Source organism: Tribolium madens, unplaced genomic scaffold (assembly GCF_015345945.1).
Source record: "Tribolium madens isolate multiple individuals breed KSU strain unplaced genomic scaffold, Tmad_KSU_1.1 Scaffold_71;HRSCAF=194;Tcas5.2_LG6, whole genome shotgun sequence".
Taxonomy (NCBI): Eukaryota; Metazoa; Arthropoda; class Insecta; order Coleoptera; family Tenebrionidae; genus Tribolium; species Tribolium madens.
In genome coordinates, this window is record NW_025401041.1 from 5,999,174 (window position 1) to 6,025,685 (window position 26,512).

At 33.3% G+C, this 26,512-nt stretch overlaps 2 protein-coding genes across 5 annotated transcripts; one reads left to right on the forward strand and one right to left on the reverse strand.

The window, feature by feature from the left end:
- The first annotated feature begins 18 nt into the window (after positions 1–18).
- On the forward strand, positions 19–22,546 carry LOC123009406 (mitogen-activated protein kinase-binding protein 1). Of its 4 annotated transcripts, none has more exons than XM_044405693.1 (14): positions 24–241; positions 3,476–3,620; positions 10,635–10,723; positions 13,749–13,864; positions 13,915–14,261; positions 14,551–14,733; positions 14,784–14,944; positions 14,991–16,316; positions 16,369–17,140; positions 17,188–17,275; positions 19,176–19,277; positions 19,357–19,740; positions 19,793–19,894; positions 21,842–22,546. In XM_044405693.1, the coding sequence occupies exons 2-14, from the start codon at positions 3,531–3,533 to the stop codon at positions 22,213–22,215; spliced, it is 4,134 nt and encodes a 1,377-aa protein (XP_044261628.1). In that variant the 5' UTR covers positions 24–241; positions 3,476–3,530; the 3' UTR covers positions 22,216–22,546. The 4 variants fall into 4 exon arrangements, with proteins under 4 accessions (XP_044261632.1, XP_044261628.1, XP_044261630.1 ...); XM_044405694.1 differs by lacking the exons at positions 24–241; positions 3,476–3,620 and adding exons at positions 6,220–6,346; positions 6,463–6,548; XM_044405697.1 differs by lacking the exon at positions 19,176–19,277 and having other exon boundaries at positions 19–241.
- A 96-nt stretch (positions 22,547–22,642) lies between these two features.
- Positions 22,643–26,351, reverse strand: LOC123009407 (apolipoprotein D-like). Its single transcript, XM_044405698.1, has 3 exons — positions 26,163–26,351; positions 23,066–23,440; positions 22,643–23,015 (listed from the first exon to the last, which is right to left on the reverse strand). The coding sequence occupies exons 1-3, from the start codon at positions 26,289–26,291 to the stop codon at positions 22,719–22,721; spliced, it is 801 nt and encodes a 266-aa protein (XP_044261633.1). The 5' UTR covers positions 26,292–26,351; the 3' UTR covers positions 22,643–22,718.
- Between the last annotated feature and the right edge of the window lie 161 nt (positions 26,352–26,512).

The window sequence follows — 26,512 nt, forward strand, 5'->3', positions numbered from 1 at the left end:
TTATTTATTTCTAGTACTGTTATCAATTGTTATCAGTCATGATAAGCGAGCGATACAATGTTCGAAATGATAACAATGACGTCGCAGCCAATAAAACGATTAAAATTCAAACAATCACTTGTGTATATTTCGTAGCAAGTAACGTGTCATGAATTATAACACAGTTCCCAATATGGCGTCGTCTCTAATATTAAGTGAAAAGTGTTTCTAATTTTAAAGTGTTTAATTCAAATTGAAATTGGTAAGTGTGTAAATAAATTAAAAATAGAATTAAAACACAATGAAAATACCACACTTATCAAATCATGTCATGATTATTCAATTCGTTACTGTTGTTTTGTTTTTGCTAGGTTAGTTTTTTTTGACATTTTAATTGGGCTTTTTCTTGCCCTCTGCCCTTTGGAGACGATTATCGTCTTTTTTGGTGTAAAGCCCACCTTTGAAATTTCAACTCCTTAAAGCTTGTTTTGTGTTTTTACCCCATTAGGCCCTACCTTGGTTTTGCATGTTTGCACCCCTTGAGGGTGTGTTGGGGTGTTTGGCCGTAAATAAACACAAAACCGTTCGGTGAGCGTTTTTTGGTCTTGTCTTCCGGCATTCAGAGTGCTCGGTCAAGCTAGACATTTCTCATAGATGAATCTTGATGGTGGAATGGTCCGTTACGAAACGGGTTGACCGGTTTTTACCCAGAAATGTCGTATTTTGTGTAATTATGTAATAATAACACTTAATAGGATTGTTTGTAGTTTTTTTTAGATCAAAGTCAAGATTGTTAGATTATCTTTGATAAAATTGTCGAGTTTTACCACAAGTGACACAGCAAATATTTTGACTTTCTCTCTTTTAAAATTAATTTGAGACGAGCAAAATAAGGAGTGTCGGAATAGTCTTGTTTGCGAAGTAATAAAATTGTTGCTAAGTAGGAAAATGTGCCAAATCTGGCACAACAAGTGGCTTTTTTGTTTTAATTATCTATGGAAAATTTTATTGGAGCAATATTCTTTATTCTTATAAAATATAAAATCAAAGAATTTCTCAGCATTGTCTGAATAAAGGTTATCGAGGAACTTGAACTAGAATAGATTTTATAATTACTTTTGATCTTGATTAAAATTAAAACAACTTTCGGTTCAAGTATATTTTTGTTAGCAGTTTAACGAACTGTTTGTTTAAGTAATACGGAAGTGTATGTGGTTACCTTCAGTTTAAACAAAGAAAAAATTAAGGTTGGTGGAAAAATGCCATCGATAAGATAATGTTACAATGTTACAATTTACTGTGTTTTTGTATGATTCAATATTTTCTTGTACTATTAGCAAACCGTAAACAAATAAAGTCTCAGATACGAAAGAATGTGTTTTAGGAACAAAAACTTATTAAATTTTTTCATAGCTTTATCTTGAATCGATTTATAAAACTGCTTACGAGACAATCTTTTCCTATCTCGAAGAACAATGGAAAAGGAAACGAGAGAATTAATTTTTTCTTATCAAAATTCTACAAAAACTGGCTATAAATTTTAAAAATATCAACTTTTGGGCTRTTTGTTAGTCATTCTGTAAATTTAATAAATATACAGGGTGCGCCAGAACTCGCCCTCCAGGGAAAAAATGCCATATAAGGTAAGATACCAGGAACATGGAAAAAATGTTAAAAAAATTTTATCTATAAAAATTTCGAAGTTATGAGGGTTTAAAGTTTGTACTTTGACTCTATTTATTTCTATTGAAAAAATAATTTTCAAAGTTTTTTTGCTATAGGCTATTAAAAGAGGAAACAAGGAAACAGTATCCTAAATTGTAACTCTGTTCAATGTTATTTGTGGCTTTTATTGGCAAAATTTTTGTCCTTTTACTAAATAATTGTAAAAAAAACATAAACAAGATCATCAGTATCATTAAATAGATATAAAAAAATGTCAAATGTCAAAATTTTTTGACAGATAGAATTTTTTAAACATTTTTTTTATGTTCCTGGTATCTTACCTTACTTGAAAATTTTCTCTGGGGCGCTAGTTCTGGCGCACCCTGTATAGAGTGAAAACCACTAAAAATAACATGTGGTATGGAGGAAAACACCCTGTATGGCTTAAAACGATTCGCGGGGACTTTATTTTTTTCACTTTTTAAACAAAATCGTAATAAAATAATTATTTACATACGCGTGTGGTAACTGACATTTGACAGGACGAAATTAATTTGACACACAACGTGTAACCGAGTGTGTTAATAATTGAACCCTGTAAAAGATTAACACAAGATTTGTATTAATTTTTTTGACCGAAGACTTATTAAAAAATTAGAAATAAATGTTTTATTAGACGTCAATGACAAGGAAAAAAAAGATCTCGGAAGAACAATGGAAAAGGAAACGTGAGAATTATTTTTTCTAATCAACATTTTACAAAAACTGGCAATAAATTTTTAAAATATCAACTTTTGGGCTGTTTGTTAGTCATTCTGTAAATTTAAATAAATATATAGGGTGGTGGCACTAAAAATAAGACGTGGTATGGAGTAAAACACCCTGTATGGCTTAAAACGATTCGCGGGGACTTTATTTTTTTCACTTTTTAAACAAAATCGTAATAAAATAATTATTTACATACGCGTGTGGTAACTGACATTTGACAGGACGAAATTAATTTGACACACAACGTGTAACCGAGTGTGTTAATAATTGAACCCTGTAAAAGATTAACACAAGATTTGTATTATTTTTTTTGGCCGAATACTTATTAAAAATTAGAAATAAATGTTTTATTAGACGTCAATGACAAGGAAAAAAAAGAATCGTGATGGCTATGACCCACCACTGGATGGTGCTATTCCAATTAGAATAAATTGGTCAAAAAAATGTTTTAGTCATTCAGTAATTAAAAAGTTCAACAAATAAGTTTTCGATTAACAAAAGGATAGACAGGGTGTGAAAATTTCTAGAATTATTACTAGAAGCTTATCTTTTTTGTTTGAACAGATTGCAAATAAATGTTTCAAAAAACGCATAATTTTCTATATCTGCGAAACCATTACTTTGCGGACCCATGTTTATTAAAACTTTTTTGTTTGTTTTGGTCCATACTATTACCTCCTGAAATAATTTACAATCTTTTTTTAACACCCTGTATTTTATAAATGTATTTGAAGGGAGGTGTTTTTGAGATTTTTTACATTTTTTCAATTGCCTATATTTTCCGATTCATCAAGTATTTTTTTAGACCAAAAATCAAACGCGTTTTATTTATAAAAACTCTGATTTTGTGTAATTATTGACAAAAATCGACCTTAATTAATCAAGTCGGGCAAACATTTGTTTTTCTGCCACAAAAGCGCGCCAAAAAAAAAACAGTCTTTGACCTCAATCCGCACAATAAAATTGCATTTCCGCTTCCGTTTATTACCAACTTTGGTTATTTCTCAAGTAATCAGCCTTGATGACGTCACGAAATTGATAATTGTTTTTTGTATGTTGCCAGAGTCCAAGTGAATATGTGAAAAAAAGTGTGTATGTGTTTCGTGTAAGTAAAACCAATGGAAGATTACGGAGTCAAGGGTACAGGAAAAGTGATAAGGGCACCATCGCTCAAAAGGGGGAAAACGGAAGAGAGGATAACCGATAGGGTGAGTTTAGTGTATTAATGGTTGCCTAGTATTTATTTTGTTTAGGTTAAAAGTCAATACACTACATACATGATAAAGGTTTTATCGGTTTAACGGTAATTAACGTGGTTGTTATCGCGTGAAATGCTCTAATTGTGTAGAGTATACAGTGTGGATCACCCGAGTTGCATACTTTTTTTTTCTATTAAAAGCCCAATTACGTAAATGCTAATTATGTGAATACACAGTAACAAAAAAATTGCTTGTCGTTTCATTTAAAAGTTTATAATTGTATGATAATGAGAAAAAGTCTAGCAGAAAAAATGATCATTAAAAGCGTTGTCATTTTATACTACTTGTTACAAGTCGAATTATAAAATGCAACTGGTATTTATAATCATTGAGATTTATAACATCGCGTGTGCGTAGAAAATGCGAGAGGCGAGGTCGTAAATCATAATAATTAATAATAATAACGAAAATTTTTCTTATTTCTATCTCGAGACAACGCATTTTTTACGTTTCCACGAACCAATCATTTCATATTAATATTCCACCGGTCGTAAATGTATCATTGTCTCGAGTTCCGCCCATTCAATTGCACAAAAACGTCGCCAACAATTGTTTTTTTTTTGGTCACAGGGTATATCGGATTTTTTACATTCGCACAAAAAATCGGGTTAAACGTTTTTGGTACATCCTGTATATTTTGAGCCGGAGAAAAGGAAAAAATAAATATAAGGAAATAAAAGAAATCTTTTCTGAAAACTGCTGATTATTTTTTTCTTCGGTTATTAATTTTGTAAACTGCGCTTCCCAAAAATTGTCAAAATTTAAATGAAATAAATTATGTTTTTTTTTTATAAAATCAGATTTGCCAAGTAAAGTATAAAAATTGGAAACAAAAATTAATTCAACAAAACGAATCGAGTAGTAAAAAAATTTTTTTTTTAAATTTAAAGTCGGGCACCTCCTTGAAAGGGAATAATTGGGTAGTCGCCTAGAGTACTGAAAAAATGTTTAAAAAATCCTATCTGTCAAAAAATTTAGACATTTGTTTTTTGACATTTGACATTTTTTTATGTATACAGGGTGCAACAGAATTCGCGCCCTAGAGGAAAATTTGCAGTAAGATAAGATACCAGGAACATGGAAAAAATGTTTAAAAAATTCTATCTATGTCTATTTAATGATACTGATGATCTTGTATTTGGTTTAAAAACTTGGAAAATTATTTTTTCAACAGAAATAAATAGAGTCAAAGTGGAAATTATAAACTCTCATATCTTCGAAATTTTTTTTTTAACATTTTTTCCATGTTTTTGGTATCTTACCTTATATGGCATTTTTCTCTGGGGCGCGAGTTCTGGCGCACCCTGTATTTAATGATACTGATGATCTTGTATTTGTTTTTTTTTAATTATTAAAAGTAGTAATAAAAGTACAAAAAATTTGTTAATAATTTTCCTAATTTCATAATTACAAAATTTTTATAGATAGATTTTTTTTGACGGACACCTTATATAAGCCGAGTCGCGTAATAAAAAAATCCCACAACTTAAAAAAAAAAAAATTTTTTTTGAAAGTAGAATTTTTAAGCTAAACGAAGCCCATGCTGAGGCGAATAATTAAGTGAAAAAAAAAATACTTAAATTGAGCTAAATTTGTCGTAAAATATTATTGTAAAGAATGTAGGATTGATAAATAGCAAGACGAGGCGTAAGCCGAGTTGAACAATCAACAAGTTTTATTTCTGTTCAATAATAAATTGCTTATTTTTGTTAAATCTTTCATAGAATATTAAGAATGTAGGTCCGAAAAATAGTGAAGGGAGGCGTAAGTCGAGTCGAGTGATTGACAATTTCAATTTTTTTTTATATAAAAACGGTATATTTTGATATCAAATTTGAGAATAATTAAATTTACAATTAGTATCTAATTTTTTCTTGAGGGTTTACAATTTTTGCTACATCTAGTATACATTCTTAGGAAGATGTGGTGCAACTTCGAAAACGATACACTTATTTATGGTACACACTGTATACTCTTATACAGGATGTTTTTTTAAAATGTGAAAAATCACAATCACATATTCTACCTTGAAAAATAACACTAAATTGTCAAATAAATGATAGTCTTATAAAGTTTTGTTATGCATATACAGGATGATGAAGTTTCATGATAAAAATGAAAATCTACATTTTCTCCGAAACCACTTGGGGTTTTTTACAGGCTTTGTAAATCATTGTAAGTCATTTTCCTACACTTACTTTATTTTTATCCTCACCATTGGCGTGCGTATGGGCACATCACTGTGTCGATGTAGAATATATTTTTTTTGCAATATTTAGAAAACACTCTGTATAAGTTGAGTTCAATTCTTGCCACACCCTGTATGCGTGCTAATCGCATTAAAGCCCCTCATCGGAATCTCGTTAAGCTTTTGGATCGATCGTTTCCATCTTGAAAATTACGTATGCGTCGACGAAGACGTCCATCGATGACCATTTTGGTGTTTCGCGACCGTCACAGGATGTACCTAACATTGAATAGGAAAAACCTCTCTCATAGAGTGACCGTATATATGAAAGAGTGAGAGAGTATAGAGAGAGGGGTCCGCACTTGCACCTAGTGCTACACTCTTCAGTCTGCACCACAACACCCGAAGAGACGTATCTGTCATACGTAGATGACGTCGGTTTCGCGTGTGTGTGTGTCAATGTGACCCAGAGATGAATCTGCAACAGGTATGGTGATGATGGCCTTGCCTCAGGTGTCTTAAATTCGAACAAAAAAATAAAGCGTTATATAATAGAGAGGGGTACCGCAAGGGTCTGTTAAGGGACCAATGTTATGTTTTCAGGTCGGTTTGTAAAAAAAAATCGTTTCGAAATGATGCCCAGGAATTCATCGCCGATTATAGAAAAGGAAATTATCTGTACTTATAAGGTAAAAAGAAAAATGGCCGCCGCTAATAATAACAAAATTAATGATTTAACAAAAATCGACCAACTGTAGGTGTTTTAATAATTTTAAAGTGTTTAATTAATTTTTTTCCCTTCTTCAAAGATCAATATCTTGGGAATTAACCTTCACTAATTTGATTTTTTGGTGGGTTATAACCGCGCCCATTAATGATAATTTTAGCTTTTTGCAATTGAAATTTTGCTCGGGTGATACTAAATCACCCCGATTTGGGTCCCATTGAAATGTTTTAGAATTTCATATGTAAATGAATGCGAGACGTTATTATTATGCAGGAATGAAGTACGTATCTAAGAATTGCACAATTATTTACTAAAAAAAGTGAAACAAGTCGAAAAAGAGAATTCAACGGTGTTACCTTGTACTTAACATTGATTACTTTTACTTGTTCTTATCTGTAGTTTCACTTTTGAGACAATGAGACGTCTATTTTTAATAGAGATATGTTATCAGGAATTCCTCTATAGTTGAAGAGTGTACAATTTTTTTTGTTCACTCTGTATAATTAATTTAAATTTTTGCACCTCCCAATATTAGGTACGCTAGTTTATCCGTTATTAATAACGTCGATACTGATTTAATTTTGATTATGATTGATGAAAAATTGATTATTATACAGGGTGGTGCATGGTTTGACCTCTCCTAAATCTATATTATGTAATGATATTGATTAAATCATTTTTTGCGTAGTTGTAGGTCATTTTCGGCCCACAAAAAATGCAAATCTGTGACTACTATTATTAACACACACACGTCGTTCGATACTTTTCCCGAAAATTTCAATTAATTTTCGTCAATTAGAAAATTACTATCAATTTATTTGAGTGTGGGTTTTTAATAATATCGTTCTATGGTCACTTCGATCCACCCACATATTGCATTTCGGTGAGCGATAAATAGCAATGGCGTCATAAATGCAGGTGTTTATGTAAATATATGAGCCAGGTGGTATTATAAACACACTGTATATTAATATTTTTAGTGTTATAATTATTTAAATTATCAGTCCGTTGCATATTAGATTTTCTTTGGTGCAGAAACGGTGTTTGTTACATACAATTTGCATTAATTGATCGTGTTTTTTTAAGAAAAATAGAGTGAAATGAGTGTTTAAATGGCCCATTAATGGTCACACCTTTCACTCTAGAAATTCAAAATTTCGATAATCGAATTCAAGATCGAAATCTTATCGTTAATTGATGGATCGTTGCGGCAAAAGCTATTTACATGCATTTTATTAGTGCGTAACGGCATTTATATTATATTTAATGACGTTGAAAGACTTTAAAACGTTATAAAAGTATAACAATACGATAAAAACGAAGAAAAAACAAGCACGTGTGATTCTTTTCACCGATTGTTTCGTAAAGTTTTCACCTAAACGCGAAATATTCGTCGCCTTAAATTGCGTCAGATTATTTGTTTAGCCTTTATCCATATTTTTGTGACAGATTTGAGTTCGATATCAGTTTCGAAAAAATTCAAAAGTAAACAAACGTGGGCGCTATAATACTCTTGTGGTGTAATTTACATTATCTGTGACCTTGACACGTCGTACAAGGTTTCACCGAGATGTACCTACCTTTACATACCGGTTATAAATAAATTAGACTTTCAAAATTATTATTATTTAATTTTACCAAATTCCGGTAAAATAACAACATATGTTGTTATACAATTCCAATTTTAAATTCAAATTCTCATCGTCTCTCTAAATAAGAGCAATTGCGAAACCGATTATTTTCACGTGTGCTCCTTTCGTTTTGTTTTTATGTCGACTTGCGTTTTTAAATTTCCATGTTTTTAGGTGTTTGTTCCCAATTTGGTAGGAAAAAAAGACAAAATTGGGAAAATATTTTCGATTCATGTTTACAGACTCGGCTTCGCCTTGTCCGGAATGAAATAATACTTTACATACGCAAGGCTGTTATTAAATCTGGTAGAAAAATATTATTGCAAGTTTGAAAAACAGGCGAGGCGTAATGCGAGTGTATAATAAAAAGTAATAAAATGATTTATTTTTTGTTAAACTTTGTATATAAAAATGTTATTGTAAAGAAATTATACTGAAAAACATTGTTCGGCAAGGCGTAAGCCGAGTTTAGTGGTTAAAAAAAATCTCTCGAGTATAAAAAGTACATTTAAAAAAAATCAAAACGAGGCGCATGCCGAGTCGAATAGTAAAATAACTATTATTTTTTTGGCGAGGGGCCGTTAACTTGAAAGAAATGTGTACAACTAATTCCAATTCCAAAAAAAATTCATCTAAATTTCAATAATCCATCGAAATTCTATTTAATTTTCATAATTCCTAAATAATATAATTCTTGTAATTCCAAATTAATTCTTATAGCATAAAAAATTGAACGTAGTTTACTAAAAAACGCCGATAATTCTAAAAAGAATTTCAGTAATCAGATAATTTCAGTAATTTCAATAATTCATCGGTATTTTCATTGTTTTTAGATTAATTCCTATAATTACAAATTAATTCTTGTAATTCCAAAATATTTTCTCTAATTCTAAATTAGATTTTTCTACGTCTTTAGGTTTATAATCCCAAATTCATATTGAAAATATTGAATCCGGTTCTGGAATAATAGAACTTGTCACATATTTCACAATGATTTTAGTCAAAGGAAAATTTCAGAACTTGTGTGATAAAATAAAAAGATACATTATTATTCTAATATTATTTACAAAAATATAGTTTATACAACGAGCAGAGCGCGAGTTTTATAATCATTTGGGTATATAATGGCCACTATATACGAGATAAAAATTATATTTTGTTTCCTTTGATACTGTTACGTAATTACGCTCTTATGTTTCTTATTTTTTATATGCTTACGCTTCGTTTTTTTTTCATTTTTTTTACGTGTTTTTACTTATGAGTTAATTTTGATTAAAAATTTGTATCTCATGATTACATACTACCTAGACATTATTTGAGGGACCGTTAACTTAAAAAAAAATGTGTAAAATACTTACACTAATTCAAAATTTTCAAAAGAAATTATCTCCGAAAATTCCAAAAAGAATTCTATCAGTAGTTTTTTTAAAAATCCATCAGCAATTCAAGAAGAATTTCAATAGTTTACAAATAATTCTAGTACGTAATTCCATACAATTATTCCAACATATTTTTTATAATTCCAAATACTTCTAAATAATTTTCGATTAAATTTCTAAAAATTGTACAATTCCAGAGTCAACGGCTCCTCGTTTTTGGCATAATTATGAGTAATCATAAGTAATAAAATGACCTATTTTTAATTTTTTGCTAAAGCTTGTATAAAAATATTATTGCAAATAGAAATCGCAAGAAACAGCATTTGAGGGCAATTGCGAAGCCCAATATTATTTTCACGTGTTTAAAAATGAGGAATTTGGAAAATGTGGTGTTTTTTAGACTCGCCTCCGTCTCGCACAGTAACAATAAATCATTTGTTTGCAGCGTTGGCGATTATTTTTTGCGAATTTTTATCGAAAAAATCATAAACAAATCATTTGAAAAATAAACAAGGTCATAGAAATAAAATACTTTGAGATACGCAAGGCTGCCTTGTAAACCATACTTGTAGTCGATATACTTATATAGCAGAGCCGGAAATAGTTTGCAAAAATGTGTTTATTTTTATTATTTTTTTTTGAATAAGATTTTTCGGGATTAAAATAGGGAAATAGGTCCGTGACCGTACAGTGAGAGTCCGAGTCGTGCAAAAAATCTCGAATGCATCTCTTCTTTCACTAGAAAGTCAATTTTCGTACATTATCAACGATTTCCGCTTTGTTTTCGTTCACCTGTAATCAATTATCATCTCGTTTTGGAGTGTTTAAACCTGTTTCGTCCTTGCAAAGTCGATTTAACACAATCATAATAATTTCTGATTAATTAAAACGCTTTCTATTGATATTAATCTCTGAGCGACTTGGTCACGGCCAATCTAACGCTTCGTGGGTGATATTTTACGTTGAAAATGGGGGCAATTCGGGATATAAATTATTGAGGTGTGTTATGGAATTCTGCTATTTATTATTTCGTTGCAGATTAAATTGGAGAAGGTGTTAGGAGTGACCGTTTCGAGTAATGCAGCTTTGGCCTCGGACAACGACGGAACTATCGCATATCCTGCAGGGTAAGTGGGCTTTTTTCCTATAGGGCGAAAAAGTCGCTTTCCGACTTAACAAGAAACTAATTTTATACAGGGTGGGTCAGAACCCGCGCCTCAGAGGAAAATTTCCAGTAAGATCTGTCAAAAAATTTTGATTAAAAAAATTATACTGATGACCTTGTATATGTTTTTTTATAATTATTTAGTAAAGGTACAAAAATTTTGCTAATAAAATCCACAAATAACATTAAACAAAAATAAAATTTAAGGTACAGCTTTCTTTTTTCCTCTTCTAATAGCCTGTAGCAAAAAAAAAACTTGGAAAATTATTTCTCCAACAGAAATAAATAGAGTCAAAGTGCAAAATTTAAACTCTCATAACTTCCAAATTTTTATAGATAAAATGTTTTTAACATTTTTTCCATGTTCCTGATACCTTACTTGAAAATTTTCCCTGGGGCGCGAGTTCTGGTGCACCCTGTATACGAGATAAAAATTAATTATATATTAATTAATATTTTGTCTACTTTGATACTGTTACGTAATTACGCTCTTACGTTTCTTATTTTTTATATGCTTACGCTTACGTTTTTTTTTTCTTATTTTTTTACGTGTTTTTACTTACTTTAATTCAAAATTTTCCAAAGAAATTATCTCCGAAAATTCCAAAAAGTATTCTATCAGTAGTTTAAAAAAAATCCCTCAGCAATTCAAGAAAAATTTCAGTATTTTACAAATAATTCTAGTAAGTAATTCCATATACAATCCCAACATAATTTTTATAATTCCAAATACTTCCAAAATAACTTTCGAAACAGCATTTGAGAGCAATTGCGAAACCCAGTATTATTTTCACGTGTTAAAAAATGAGGAATTTGGAAAATGTGGTGTTTTTTAGACTCGCCTCCGCCTCGCACAGTAACAATAAATCATTTGTTTGCAGCGTTGGCGATTATTTTTTGCGAATTTTTATCGAAAAAATCATAAACAAATCAATTGAAAAATAAACAAGGTATATAGATAGAAAACATTTTTCCATGTTCTTGGAATCTCACTTTACATGACATTTTTCTCCGGGGCGCGAGTTCTGGAGCACCTGTATTTTTTCGAAACCTAAAATAGTCCAGGGTAAAAATTGAGAAAGAGAAACGAGTAAATATTTTTCGATATTATCTCACTATTTGTCAATATTTTCATTGCATATTTGACTAAATTTAGTAAGCGTATTGTCAATATTTGAATTGTGATAGATTTTTGTGTATTTGTGCTTGAAAAACGTTTTTTTTTCAATCAAAAATTGTCAATTAACTTGCAAAACAAACAACAAATCATAAACACCTATAAATAATCGTTATGTAAGTAATTGTTTGCGAATAAAAGTCGAAAAATTCTTCATCCTTGAAGGATTAAGAGGAGTTGTTGTAAATGCTTTCGATTTTCACCGCAATTAAAAAGAAGGTCCATCCGTGGTAATTATGAGAATAATAAATCGTATTAACGAAGTGAAATTAGATAAGGTCGCATCATCACTCTAGGCAACCAGTAATTTTTTTCTAAATACCTGCTGGGAGTTTAACGAAGGCTTATTAAAGTCGGAAAGGTTTTCTGTGTCAATTATCAAGGGAATGAGACGAGTTTCCTTGTTAGGAAATGGAAGGTTCTATCAATTTTGAATGAGTGAAACGTCATGCTTCGAGATGAGAAAAATTTCTACCAAGCTAGCGGAACGTTTAGAAGCGTTTTCATAGTTTTTAAGTGAATTATTGAGACGAGTGGCTTTATCAGGGGAAAAACTGACTTTTACATTTGAAAAAATAGTTGAAGTTGGCAATGCTTGAAATAATAAAACTACAGGAAACTGTTAAATTTTCTCGTTATGTCAAGATATTCAAATATTCAAATAGTGACTCGTTACTCTAACATTTAAAATATTTAGTGAAAGTTGGAGTCAACAATTTACAAACCAACAATTTACAAAATTGCACAAAACACTCACTTTTCGTTCAATTTAAACAGAATTGCATTTACAAATAAGATTATTTTCACATCAATTTTTGTGTCAAGTACGGGAAACTTTCTTAAATTAAAGAAAAACAAAGAAAACTTGTGATTAACAGCCACTTCAATCTTTACGACATAATAAAATAACGAGTTTTCTCGTTATTTGTTACAATATCTCTGATTTTCTCTCAGAGACAACAAAATTCAAGTCAAATATTGATTTTCCATTTGAAATATTACAGTTTCAGTCGCTATTCAATGCTAAATAAAAAAAAATGGAGCAAACAATGAGATAAAATGCTGAAAATTGCAACAAAAGTATTAAAAAATTGTGGTTTATCGTTCGAACGTGATTCAAGTCTTTTCAAACGATTTAACAAATTAAAGGCGGCCCTGACATTGTTATAATCTAGGAGACTGTTTTGTATACAGGGTGACTCTATCGTATTTATTTGTTATACAGGGTGTCAACTAGAAGTGATCAAAATCTGCAATTAACTAAAGCTAAAACATTTCGAAACTCATTTTGTAGTTTTTTAAATACAGGATCTTGAAAGGGAGTAATTGTGGAGTCCCCCAGAGTAACGAAAAAATGTTAAAAAAATTCTAATTGTCAAAAAATTTTGACATTTGAAATTTTTTTATGTCTATTTAATGATACTGATGATCTTGTAAATGTTTTTTTTTAATCATTTATTAAAAGTACAAACATTTTGCCAATAGAAGCCACAAATAACACTAAACAGAGTTACAAAAACTTGGAAAATTATTTTTCCAATAGAAATAAAAGGAGTCAAAGTGCAAAATTTAAACTCTCATAACTTCAAAATTTTTATAGATAGATTTTTTTGACATTTTTTTTTGTCTAGGGCATCGCCCGATGATACAGTGTCATGGAGGTGCGCAACTTTCCAGACTCCCTGTATTTAATGTTTTAAATATATTCTCACCCTGTATACACTGTTTCGAAGCTCTGAAATCTATATACATAATAAAATGCATTAGAGAAAATTGCCTTCTCAAATATACAATGTGTCTCAAAATGTAGATGTACCGTCGTCCTCTTCAACACCAAAACCGAGGAGCAGCACCACATCATCAACTCCAGTCGCAAAACCATAACATGTCTGGCCTTTTCGTCATGCGGCCGTTACATTGTGACAGGTGGACCAATTTCAATTTTTTTTTATGTCACGTGACGTATGGAATTTTAGGCGAATGTGGTCACCAACCGGCCGTCCGTGTCTGGGATCTTTATTCCGATCCAATTCCCAGTCATCCAGGTCTTTCACCACAACCTCAACAAGTGGCAGAATTTATTGGTCACAAATTTGGCGTTAATTGTGTTGCTTTTTCACCATCGGGAAAATACGTAGTCAGTATTGGGACACAACATGATATGATTGTCAACGTATGGGATTGGAAAAATAACATTAAAGTAGCCAGTAATAAAGTGAGCACGAAAGTAAAAGCGGTGGCGTTTGCCGAAAATGGCAGCTATTTCGTTACAGTGGGGAATAGACATGTTAAATTTTGGTTTTTGGAATACGGGAAGTCAAAGGTGGGTGCGAAGTGATGGATTTTATAATTTTTTGTCGACTTTTATGAAAGCGACAATCTTTTTGATTCACCTTGTATAATTTTGATTATTGAAGAGCGACCGATTTTGTCAAATGGTACTTCCGGAATCATCGAAATGTTCTCAAAAAAATTTTATTTGACCATTTATATCGTATATATATCGTATACAGGGTGAATCAAATTTTTTCTACGAAATGCTTATTTTTTTTTGGAAAAACGGTTCTTTTGAGTCAGGAGACGACGTTCTTGACTTTTTTTGTGGTTTTTAGTACAAGGAGGCGGTGCCTCTGATGGGTCGTTCGGCCATTTTGGGCGAACAACGAAACAATTATTTCTGTGATGTCGCTTGCGGCAAGGCTCAATCCGGTGATAGTACTTATGCTATCACTAGATCGGGTCTTTTGTGTGAATTCAACAATCGAAGACTTTTAGATAAATGGGTAGAATTAAGGGTAGGTTCACAATCTCAAATTTAACTTTTTTTTTCAAGTGTAAATTTTAGACAACACGTGCCAATTGTATAACTGTAGGTGAAAATTACATATTTGTCGGCTGTGCCGAAGGTATAATAAGATGTTTCGACCCTGCCACCCTCAGGTTTATTACGACGCTCCCACGGACGCATTATTTGGGCGTCGATGTTAGTCAGGGTACGAGTATAAGGTGAGTTTGAAATCCTTAAAGATGATTGGTTGATTATGTTTTGTAGTCACATGGCATCGCCGCCCCCCGACGCCAAATACCCCGATGCCGTAGCATTAACCTACAACGAAACTAATCACAAACTAACCAGTATTTATAACGATCACTCTATATACGTATGGGATGTGTTTAATATAAAAAGGGTGGGGAAATCGTATTCGTTTCTCTACCATTCGGCTTGTATCTGGGGCGTGGAGATGGCCCCGCCCAATAGTCCCCTCCCACCTGGCTCTTTTCTTACGTGCAGCTCCGACGATACAATCCGCGTATGGTCATTGGATAAACTCACCGAACGTAACGCCAATGGGATGTACCGACCTAATGTCTATAGTAACGAACTCTTGAAAGTTGTCTATGTCGATAAAGATTTATCATATATCAAAGATTTAGATTTATCAACTGGTAACAGTGATAAACAACAAGAGACGAGTTATGATGGCCGTAATGGCGTCCGATGTATTCGGGTAAGTCCCGACGGTAAACATCTAGCTTCGGGTGACCGTTCGGGTAATATTCGTATCCACGAAACGACGAAAATGCGCGAAATGTACAAAATTGAAGCACACGATGCCGAAGTACTGTGTTTGGAGTATTGTGGTGTTGAATCGGATTTGAATTTGATGTCGAGTGCAAGTCGTGATCGACTTTTGCACGTTTTTGATGTCCGACACGGTTACGAATTTTTACAAACTCTCGATGATCATTCGTCGTCTATCACAGCTGTGCGATTTTTAACCAATCAGAGAAACATTCAAATGGTGTCTTGTGGGGCTGATAAGTCGCTCATTTTTCGGTCTTTGAGCGAGTCGGGAGGCAAACCCCAATTCGCACGCGATCACCACGCCACTGGTAAAACCACACTCTATGATATGGAGGTGGATGCCGGTCAGAAACACGTCCTTACGGCTTGCCAGGACCGAAATGTACGCATCTATAGCGTAAATACGGGGAAACACACGAAAAGTTTCAAGGGAAGTACCGGAGACGATGGTACTTTGATTAAAGTGGTCTTGGATCGGTCTGGTATCTATTTGGCCACTTCGTGTACCGATAAGTCACTTTCAGTCTATGATTACTATTCGGGTGAGTGTATGGCAACAATGTGTGGGCATTCGGAACTTGCAACTGGTCTACGATTCACCAATGACTGTCGTCGACTCATTTCGGCGAGTGGTGATGGTTGTATTTTCGTATGGAAAGTCCCCCATGATATGGTCGTAACCATGCATGCACGTCTCAGTCAGCAGGCCATGAGACAAGGTAAAACACTCGATAGTGATATTTTGAACGAGAGTGGGGATTTGTACGACAACGAATCAGATGCCAGGTACCGGTAAGTGGGCGTGTTGTTATAGGTGGAGCCAAACTTTAATCAAGTGTCATAGGTTTAGTATCGGTCAATTGCCACAATGGGCAAAGAAACAATTGAATGAGGAAGCAAGTCACGCCCCAAGTGTACGTAACGTTGCCGTGCCGAAAGGAAGGTGGGCACAAAGGGCGGAGCATCCGCTCGAAGCGTCAAGTTTCTATTCGTTGGAGGAGAGTCGTATTACGAAAAAGGTGAACGCCCACCAAATGGAAAATATCACTTTGACTCGTGGAGATACCGATACTGGATTCGAATCAGCCGCTCATGATGGTGATATTGATTCAGATCACGAGTATCGACGACCTTTGTATTACCCAAATCAAGTCGATTCGGCGAGTGGAAGTGAATTTACCGTCACAAATATCGACGCAGATGAACTACGAAAATCACAACGTAAGAAAAAAGGACCGAATCCACAAATTGTCATTCAGGCAAGTTCGTCGACGTATGGAAGTCAAGATTCGGATGATGATGATGACGAAGCGTCAACACCAAGTGGTGAAAATACCGATCGAAATCCCATGTCGTTATTTTCGGTTAGTTCCGAATCATTAGATCAGTTAGGTACACGTGAAAAGTACCTTCAAAGTACGTTTGAAAGTATGTCAGGGGCTGAAACCGAACTCACACCTGGGAAAACTTCCATTTCGAGTAAGTTTCTTCGAAGTTCTGAAATCAATATGGCGGCGATAAATGCAGTTAAATTGACTAAAAGTGATCCAGAAACAGCCCTCAAACGTCAATTGCTTAACAAAAGAATTGCTGAGACGAAAAAGAAATTGGAAAGTGTGAGTCAGTTTGGTACTTTTGACATTTGTTATATTGTTTTTTTCAGGTTGGTCATACTACTCCATTGAAGTACAGCCAATCAATTCATGACTTGAGTCACATCCCTGAACGTGATAAAAGTGCAAAAAAACAAGGTAATGACGTTTGTACATGTCTAGAGCGCCATCTACTAACATCAGGCGATACTAACAACTTACAACTATGCGGTTGTTTTATGCAAGACGTGACCAAAAATACGTCACAGCTTTCACACATCTTCAACACTGCCACTTTACACGCTGCCAACTTAGAATTAGATAATGATAAATTAATAAGACCGAGAAAACTTCAATTAGATAAAACTCTAGTTAAGTACAAGTTGCATAAAAGTCTACCAGTGTCACCCGTGAGTGAAGAACGAAGTTTTTCCGATTTTGTCCAACAAAAAGACGATGGTGCAAATCGAAAATCTTTTAGTTATTTCGTTGATTTTGAGAAAATCGACACTCGGGAGGATTTTAAACAGATTTGTAGCGACATTGAGAAGTTTTCGCATGATTTTAACCGAAAATACGACCAAATCGAAAAGAGTTTCGACGAGGATGCGAATTTCAGTTCAGACTCGCTTGAAGAGTATAGTTTTCGGTCAGTTGGTCCGAAAAAAATTAGACCGGATGTTCCACCACGTCGTTGTGTCTCTTCGAATGAATTATCAAACTATGATGAAGTTCCGAAAATTGAAAGCTTTTATCTCAATCCTAACATTAAAACCAGTCAAGATAGTATACTGAGTGAGGATTTTTCGAGAAGCTACTGCAACAGCATGGAGAGTATACTAAGCAACGATTCGGATTGCAAATCGGCCCCACTTGAAGCCCTTTTCGCACCACAAAAAAAACACATGCAGACGTCACATTCAGTACCAAAAAATCTTGGTTCAGAACCACCGTCACCTCGAAAAATGCGAACATCTCAGACACAAACCGATTTTCCAACACCGCAGGAAATCGTCTCGAAAAAAACCAACGCCAGTGCTGAGTTTCAAGAGAAATTGTTACGATTTGAAAATATTGCGAAAAAACCAGTCGCATTTTTCGTCGAATCGGAACAAAAAGTGCGAAATACCAAAAATGAGATGTATATACCGAGTCTTGAAACGAAAAATCAACAATATAGAAGTAAATTTTGCAATGTATTAAATAACAAGCCCGATTTTAATGTGGAAATTTACGAGAGTGGAGGTAAGAATTTCGTAGGGGGGAGTTTAAAATTCGAGAAGAACACCAATCGGAATCAGGAGACGTCGAGTTTGGATCGTCATTTGTTTACGAAAAGTTTAATCACGGAGAAGATTTGTCATAAGCCACCAAAGGCGGTCCGAAGGCATAGTTCAAAAGTGCGAAAAACGAAAACGTACGAATATGTACGAAAAGAAGATTACTACAAGAGTAATAAGTTGAATAATCGTCACGTGACCGATGAGAATACCATCGAATTGAGTTATAAAGAGAAAAATTTGGAGAAAGATCTAGAAACAGGTCCGAATATTTTAACCGAATTGTATGACAGTTTGGATAAGTCGGCTAAAGTTTCGACCGAAGTTAATCTCAATGTTGAAGAATGTGAATCGAAATTGTACGATTCGGTTAATCTTTGTTCCGAAGATAAGTTCGATAAAACGAAAAGATACGAAACTATACAATTCGCTCTTGAAAATATTAAAATTCTCAATGAAATTCAGCGTAAAATTCACAAAATTAATAATTTGGTGGATATTTTCAAAAAAAATATGTGTTCGGGTAAAGTACGAGCCTTGTCGAGTATGTACGAATCGATGACGAATTACTACAATGACTTAACTAGACTACAAGCGACTCCGATTAAATTCCGACGTCGAAATTTAAGTCTTCCGAGTTTCGTCGAGAGACGTCTCAATGAAGGTGACTAAAACGGCATGTTGGATGTGGAAAGCTCGGTGGTTCCCCTGCATGATTTTCCCTCCCCCTTTCATTTTTTTTTTTCGTTTTGGGTGATTTTTTTTTTGCATGTTTGCAGTGTATGTACACGAGAGCAGCCCCGATAGCAGTTTGCGTAGATCATGCAGCTTGAGCGATTTAAGCATGCAAAAACCAGTGGTGAACAAAAATAAAATTGAAGGTAAGGCGGGTTGGTTGGTTTTGCATGCGCATGCGCTTATATCCCCCTCTCTTTCTCTTTTGTTCATCCCATCCAATAGTTTCAGGCAAGAAAGCTACAGCTCCGCCCTCGCGTTCCAATTCGCGCTATATGAAAAACAATACTCCGCCCATGACGCGAAGTCGTTCAAGTGGTGTTCTTAACCAATCCGATTCTGAGAATGAAGGTGAAAAAAAAATCTCGCGTTTAATGCGACCGACTATCAGTTCGCATAATAAAATTAATAATAAAACGTTACAAAGTCGGAAAAAACAATCGTATTCGACGAGTAATTTGAATACAGTGGGTGTGGATAATGTCTCGACTTCGGATGATGAGGAAGTGGTTCAAAAGCCGGCTGTACCGCCGAGGAATAGGATGAGTTATAATGGACCACCGGCGGTTACACCCCGAAGGCATTTGAATAATAAAGAGAAAAGTAAAGGTATAGAAAGGAAGTAGGAAAAATAATGTATGTATTGATTGTGTGATTGCAGGGGGACGGCATATCACACATTTTGAGAAGATTAATGTCGATTTGGACTCAACTCTTATCAACGACGATGATAATTCGGATCTTTCCGTTGATACAGTTGAAAGTAAGAAAGAAAAAATTAAGTCTAACAGGCCATGATTAATGGTCACATTTAATTCAGTTTCTGTCTTTCGTAAAATCTAGTAGACCTTGGTTTGACAAAAAAAGAGAAAATATTTTTCGAGCATTATTCAAAAAATAAGATCCTGAAAGCCGTGATTTAACAATGACGGTTTTTGTTTTACTCTTATCGTGACATTTTCTGTCCTTTTTTTCATGAGATTGACTCTAAGGAAATTTAAATTTTCTCTGTTTCTTGAAAGTGAACCACTCCTTTAAAATTTAGTAGGCCATGGTTAAACAAGAAAGATAGAAAATATTTTGGAACGTTAGACAAAGACAGATACATTGTCCAAAGTCTTGGTCTCTGTATTTTGTTTTTTTTTTTTACTACATATTCTGTTCTTTTTTATTAATTTCAGTAATTAATTGCAGACAGGGACAGATATTATTTTGTTAACTCAACTCAGTCTAACAGGCCATGGTTAATTCTTTCACTTTGTTACGTTTAATTCAGTTTCTGTCTTTTTTCAAATGTGAACTACTTGTTCAAAAATCTAGTAGACCTTGGTTTGCTAAAAAAAGAGAAAATATTTTTCGAGGATTATTCAAAAAGTAAGATCCTGAAAGCCGTGGTTTACTCTTATCATGACATTTTCTGTCCTTTTTTTTTCCGTGAGATTGACTCTAAGGAAATTTAAATTTTCTCTCTTTCTTGAACGTGAACCACTCCTTCAAAATTTAGTAGGCCATGGTTAAACAAGAAAGATAGAAAATATTTTGGAACGTTAAACAAAGACAGATACATTGTCCAAAATCTTAGTCTATGTATTTTGTTTTTTTCACTACATATTCTGTTCTTTTTTTATTAATTTCAGTAGTTAATTGTAGACAGAGACAGACAATATTTTGTTAACTCAACTCTTACCAACGACGATGATAATTCGGATCTTTCCGTTGATACAGTTGAAAGTAAGAGAGAAAAAATTAAGTCTAACAGGCCATGGTTAATTCTTTTACTTTGTTGCGTTTAATTCAGTTTCTGTCTTTGTTCGAATGTGAACTACTTGTTTAAAATCTAGTAAACCTTGGTTTGATAAAAAAAGAGAAAATATTTTTCGAGCATTATTCAAAAAATAAGATCCTGAAAGCCGTGGTTTACTTTTACCATCATGACATTTTCTGTCTTTTTTTTTCATCAGGTTGACTCTAAGGAAATTTAAATTTTCTCTATATCTTGAAATATCTTGAATGTGAAACACTCCTTAAAAATTTAGTAGGCCGTGGTTAAACAAGAAAGAGAGAAAATATTTTGGAATGTTAGACAAAGACAGATACATTGTCCAAAGTCTTGGTCTATGTGTATTTTGTTTTTTTTTTTAATACATATTCTGTTTTTTTTTACTAATTTCAGTAATTAATTGTAGACAAGGACAGATATTATTTTGTTAACTCTTACCAACGACGATGATAATTCGGATCTTTCCGTTGATACAATTGAAAGTAAGAGAAAAAAAATAAGTCTAACAGGCCATAGTTAATTCTTTCACTTTCTGTCTTTCTTCAAATGTGAACTACTTGTTTAAAATCTAGTAGACCTTGGTTTGACAAAAAAAAGAAATTATCCTGAAAGCCGTGGTTTAACAATGACGGTTTTTGTTTTACTCTTATCATGACATTTTCTGTCATTTTTTTTTTTGTTAAATTTGCTCTTTCTTGAATGTGAACCACTCCTTTAAAATTTAGTAGGCCATGGTTAAACAAGAAAGAGCGAAAATATTTTGATACGTGAGACGAAGCCTTGGTCTATGTATTTTGTTTTACTTTTTTCACTACGTATTCTGTTCTTTTTTTATTAATTTCAGTAATTGATTGTAGACAGGGACAGATAATATTCGTTGAAGGCCATGGTTTAGTAAATGTTTTATCACAGTTTCTGTCAAAATTTCAGTTTCGCATCAGTTGTGCAATGACGTCATCCAGCAGCTGACCAAGGCGGCCGATAACGTCGTCGGCCTGTATAACCGACTGAGCGACACCGAGCCGGCCAGCCAGAACTCTTCCGTCGCCAAAATGGACATGGTCAAAGACCTCGAAATGTCAATTTTGAACACACACAAAGTCCTCCATGAATGTATTTTTAAAAAATTGAAACAAAGTAATGGCAACGTTGATGTTAACCAAACCGATACGGTTAAAAAGTTGAACGATTTAGTATCGAAAGGGTCAACAGGTGGGCCGAATTCGGCCGTTAGTATTATGGAACAATACTCGGACATTTTATTAGATATGGTACAACAAAAAATCCACAATTCAAGTATTTGATAGTTGGTTGAGAAAAATATTCTGTGATTGTATTTAGTCGGAGCGAAATCTCATGTGGAAGTTAGTTGATTGATTGTTGAAACATTCCATTAGGTATTTTTTTTAATGAGGAATTGTCGGTGTGCTTCCCTTGTAACTCCGGTTGTGTTTTTTTACACGAATGTTTATATTTTATTGGGTTTTAATATCGCAATATTTTTATTTATGTAATGTACAATTTTTAACTGTTAGCTAGCTGTCATGTCAATTCTGTATAGGCTCACCCAGATGTAACCTCAGACTGTAATTTTATAATATAAGTCTTAAGTCCAATAAAATTATTGAATAACTACTCATTTAACCATAATCACCCTGTACATGTACAGTGGACTGCAAAAGTAAAGTCGCAAATTTAACTTTGTAGATCACTGTACATTTTTAACACAACTTGTCGAAAAATTAGGAAAAATTTATTTTTGACAGTCTTACACAATATTTGGCACTTTTCCGCCCCCGAACGGGTTTTATGGCAACCACTCGGCATTGGGGTTAATGGTGACTAATCTACTCTTATCGGTGTTATCATCACCGACATTTTCGGACACTTTGTTGTAAATTTTCTTCGCCCCTCCAGCCACATATTCGACCCCATCCCCGATTTTCTCCCCAGCTTTCTTAATAACACCAGCTACAGAGTGTGCCGAAAAAGTCTCATCGTCGATGTTGATATTCGTCCCGTTTTCGCCCTTGGGACAGTTTTTCTGACTGATGATTGACAAATCGAACGGGTCGATGTTGGCCGCGGCCAACTTTGACCTCACCTGATTAAAAAAAATAATAAATATTAAAAAACTAAAAATTATAATCAAACCTTGTCGATATAGATTTGTTCTAAAACCTTCTCCCTCGATAAAATCGTGGCCGATTGCCTATGGGCAAATCCCAGTTTTTGACAGGTAAAAATCCCAGCGTAGGTATCGTAGTCGGTCATGAAAACGGTATAACTGGCACTTCCGGCCACACTAAGCGGAAATCGGACTTTCATCCGGCCGGGAATGGCCTCATCGGGGATTGACAGACGGCCAGTGTAGTGATATTCGTGTTTCAAGGGTGTCAGCCCTAGCACGAAATGTTGGCTAGTCTGTTCCAGGAGGTACTCCCCCGGTTCGTCAGTCTCGGTGAAATTGTAGGTTATGCAAGTGCTCGCAGTGCTGGTTTTTTGGACGACGTACCAGATTCCCAACATCTATAAAAAAATAAAATATTCATTATTCAACCTTAACCTTGCTACAATTAAATTATTTATCAAACCATGAGCATGACTTGACATTCTAGAAAGATAACTTCGTTCCAAAGCAATTAGTTGGCCATGAAAAGACAATTTAGAATGTACAGAGGACTTCAAAAGTAAAGTGGCGACTTTAGCTTTGTAGGCAACTGTACATTTTGACTCTCAACGAGAATTATAGTAACTCAAAAATTGGTTTTTAGTTACGATTGCTTATGTAGGGCCCAAAATACAATAACGACAAATTTTTGTTTGAATAAACTAATTGTTGACTAAAATTTCGACCTTCAATAATATTAAACAGTTCCTTGATTTTTTATTAACAATCGAAGATAAAATGCAATTTTTTTCGAAACTGCAATTTTTGAGTTACTATAGTTTTCGTTGTGAGAATCGATTTGAAAATTTTGAAAGGAACTGAAAAAACTGTTTTCCATCCCTCAATTAAATTCAAGGCGTTTTGGCACTGATAATTTTCGGATGCAGTAGACTGCATAAGTATGGCAGAAAGTGGCCACTTTTGTTTTGAAGTCAACTGTACATTTAATAAATAAATCAATGAGAATTTAAGAGTTTTATTTTTCCGTCAATTTCCAAAATAAACCAAAGCAAATTTTTAGAAAAGTTTTTTTTCAAGATTTTGTCTTTAATTGTGTCTTTTATTTCAGTTCAAGATTTTTTCTCTTAATCTTTAAAATCATTCATTTGTGAACACTGATATTATTTCTCCAAAATTTTGGGATTAGTTATTTTAAAAAAGCGTTTGTATTTATTTAAATAATGTTGGCCATGAAAAGACAATTGAGCATGTACAGGGGACTTCAAAAGTAAAGTGGCGACTTCAGCTTTGTAGGCAATTGTACATTTTGACTCTCAAAGAAAACTATAATAACTTATAAAAATTGGTTTTTAGTTACGATTGCTTATGTAGGGCCCAAAATACAAAAACAATAAATTTTTGTTTGAATAAACTAATTGTTGACTAAAATTTAGACCTTCAATAATATTAAACAGTTCCTTGATTTTTTATTAACAATCAAAAATAAAATGCAATTTTTCTCGAAACTGTAATTTTTGAGTTACTATAGTTTTCGTTGAAAATTTTGAGACTTTTTTTACTTATTCTTGTCTTTTTTATGATCTTTACTTGTCAAGAATGTCTTGTTTTGTCACAAAAACAATGCTACCAACTATGAAAAAAATATTCTAGTGTATCTGGATACAAATTATGTAAAATTTATATTAAAAATTATACAGGCTGTTCTGGCTAAACCCCATTATAAGTACTGGGAGTTCTAACAATGATGTTTATCTAAAATTTTGTTTATAGCCATAATCGGTTAGGTTCTGTTCAATGAAAATATTTTCAAGATGGCGACACTTCTGTTACACCGGATGTGGATATCAACTTCGTTATTTTAAATAGAAAGGTATGTTTTTTATTGCGTTTTTGGATTCTAAGTTTAACCGTTTTCGAAATATTTAGACCTTTTTAAAAAATTTGAATTTGAATCTTCCTATTCGAAAATCGATAACTCTAGCATTTTTTATTATGTTGAAATCGTATTTGGGTATGCGAGAGAGAAAGGTTAGATCTTTCCTTTGGTATATTCATAATTGGAAAAATAATTAACAAACCGCTAAAATGTAGGGGTACGTTTAGGAAACTTCAAATACCCTTAACTCAATTTTTCTAAATAAAACACCCCAAATTTTTCTTCACTAAATTAAGGAGAATTTAGTTCTGCTTCGATCTGTATTAACATTCCCTATACCTATGTTTGATAGTTTTCAAGTTATAGTAACTTCTTTTAATATTGTGAGAAATTCATTTAGCTACTTTAGCATAGGTTTTCAAATAAGAAAAAAATAGAATATCAAAGTTATTCATATTCAGATTAAATAAAATTAATGTGTATTTACGAAAAGAGTAACACAATTGTGAAAAAAAACTTGGCGTTTTTTTCAGTGAGAAATATTTCTTTCCATGGCAAACTATGCGAAAACTACCATGGATATAAATGAATTTTTTCAATTGTAAAAAAGTCAAAATAACTTGGAAATCATTAAATTTAGGTATAGGGAATGTTGATACAAATTGATGCAGTATTAAGTTCTCTTTCATTTAGTGAAGAAAAAATTGGGGCTTTCCATTTGAAAAAATTCAGTTACGGGTATTTGAAGTTTCCCAAACGTAACCTTTAATTTTGGAGGTTTGTTAATTACTTTTCCAATTACAAATACACGAAAGAAAAGATCTAATCTTTCTTTTTCATATGCCCAAATACGATTTCAAAATAATTGAAAATGGTGAGATCGATTTTTTGAAAATTTGGATTTTTCAAAAAATTTCAAAAAAGTCTAAACAGTTCAAACATTTTTGAAAATAACAAAGTTGATCCATTTCCGGTGTAACCGGAAGTGCTGCTATAGTCAAAATTTTAGATAAATATTACTATTAAAATACTTCAAGTGTGCATAATAATAATAATTTCTCCAATTTTTTATTGTACTTTTTTTACTGACGCATTTAGTTAATCCTACAATAAAAAAATATTTAAACGTGAGATTTATACAATTATGATAAGATTAAGCCTGAGTGAATTTATCATAGCTGAGATTTTTTTCTATACTTAGAATTATGTCAATATTTGGATAAATAATAAAAGTATTGACTGACCTTTTTCATGCTGAACCCCGGCATGGGTTCGATGTTGGGGCACCCGCCCAGATGGTAGGTGTGCCCCTCGCAGCCCCAAAACCCTGCCAGAAGGGCCAAACCGGCCAAAACTACCCTCAACTCGAACATTTTAACTCGCTTGTTTCTTATTAACTGAATGAAACCTTCACGGCTTGCTTTTTAAATAATAAATGAGTGGACTACCGGTCAGTTGACCAATCAGTTAGAAAGCATGATTTATGGTGTCTCTGATTGGAACAAATCGGTTTGGATGACGCGAGTATTTACAACTTGTACGATTTCACAGTCGATTAGTTGAGTTGTTTGGATAGTGAGAGAGAGGAGGATTG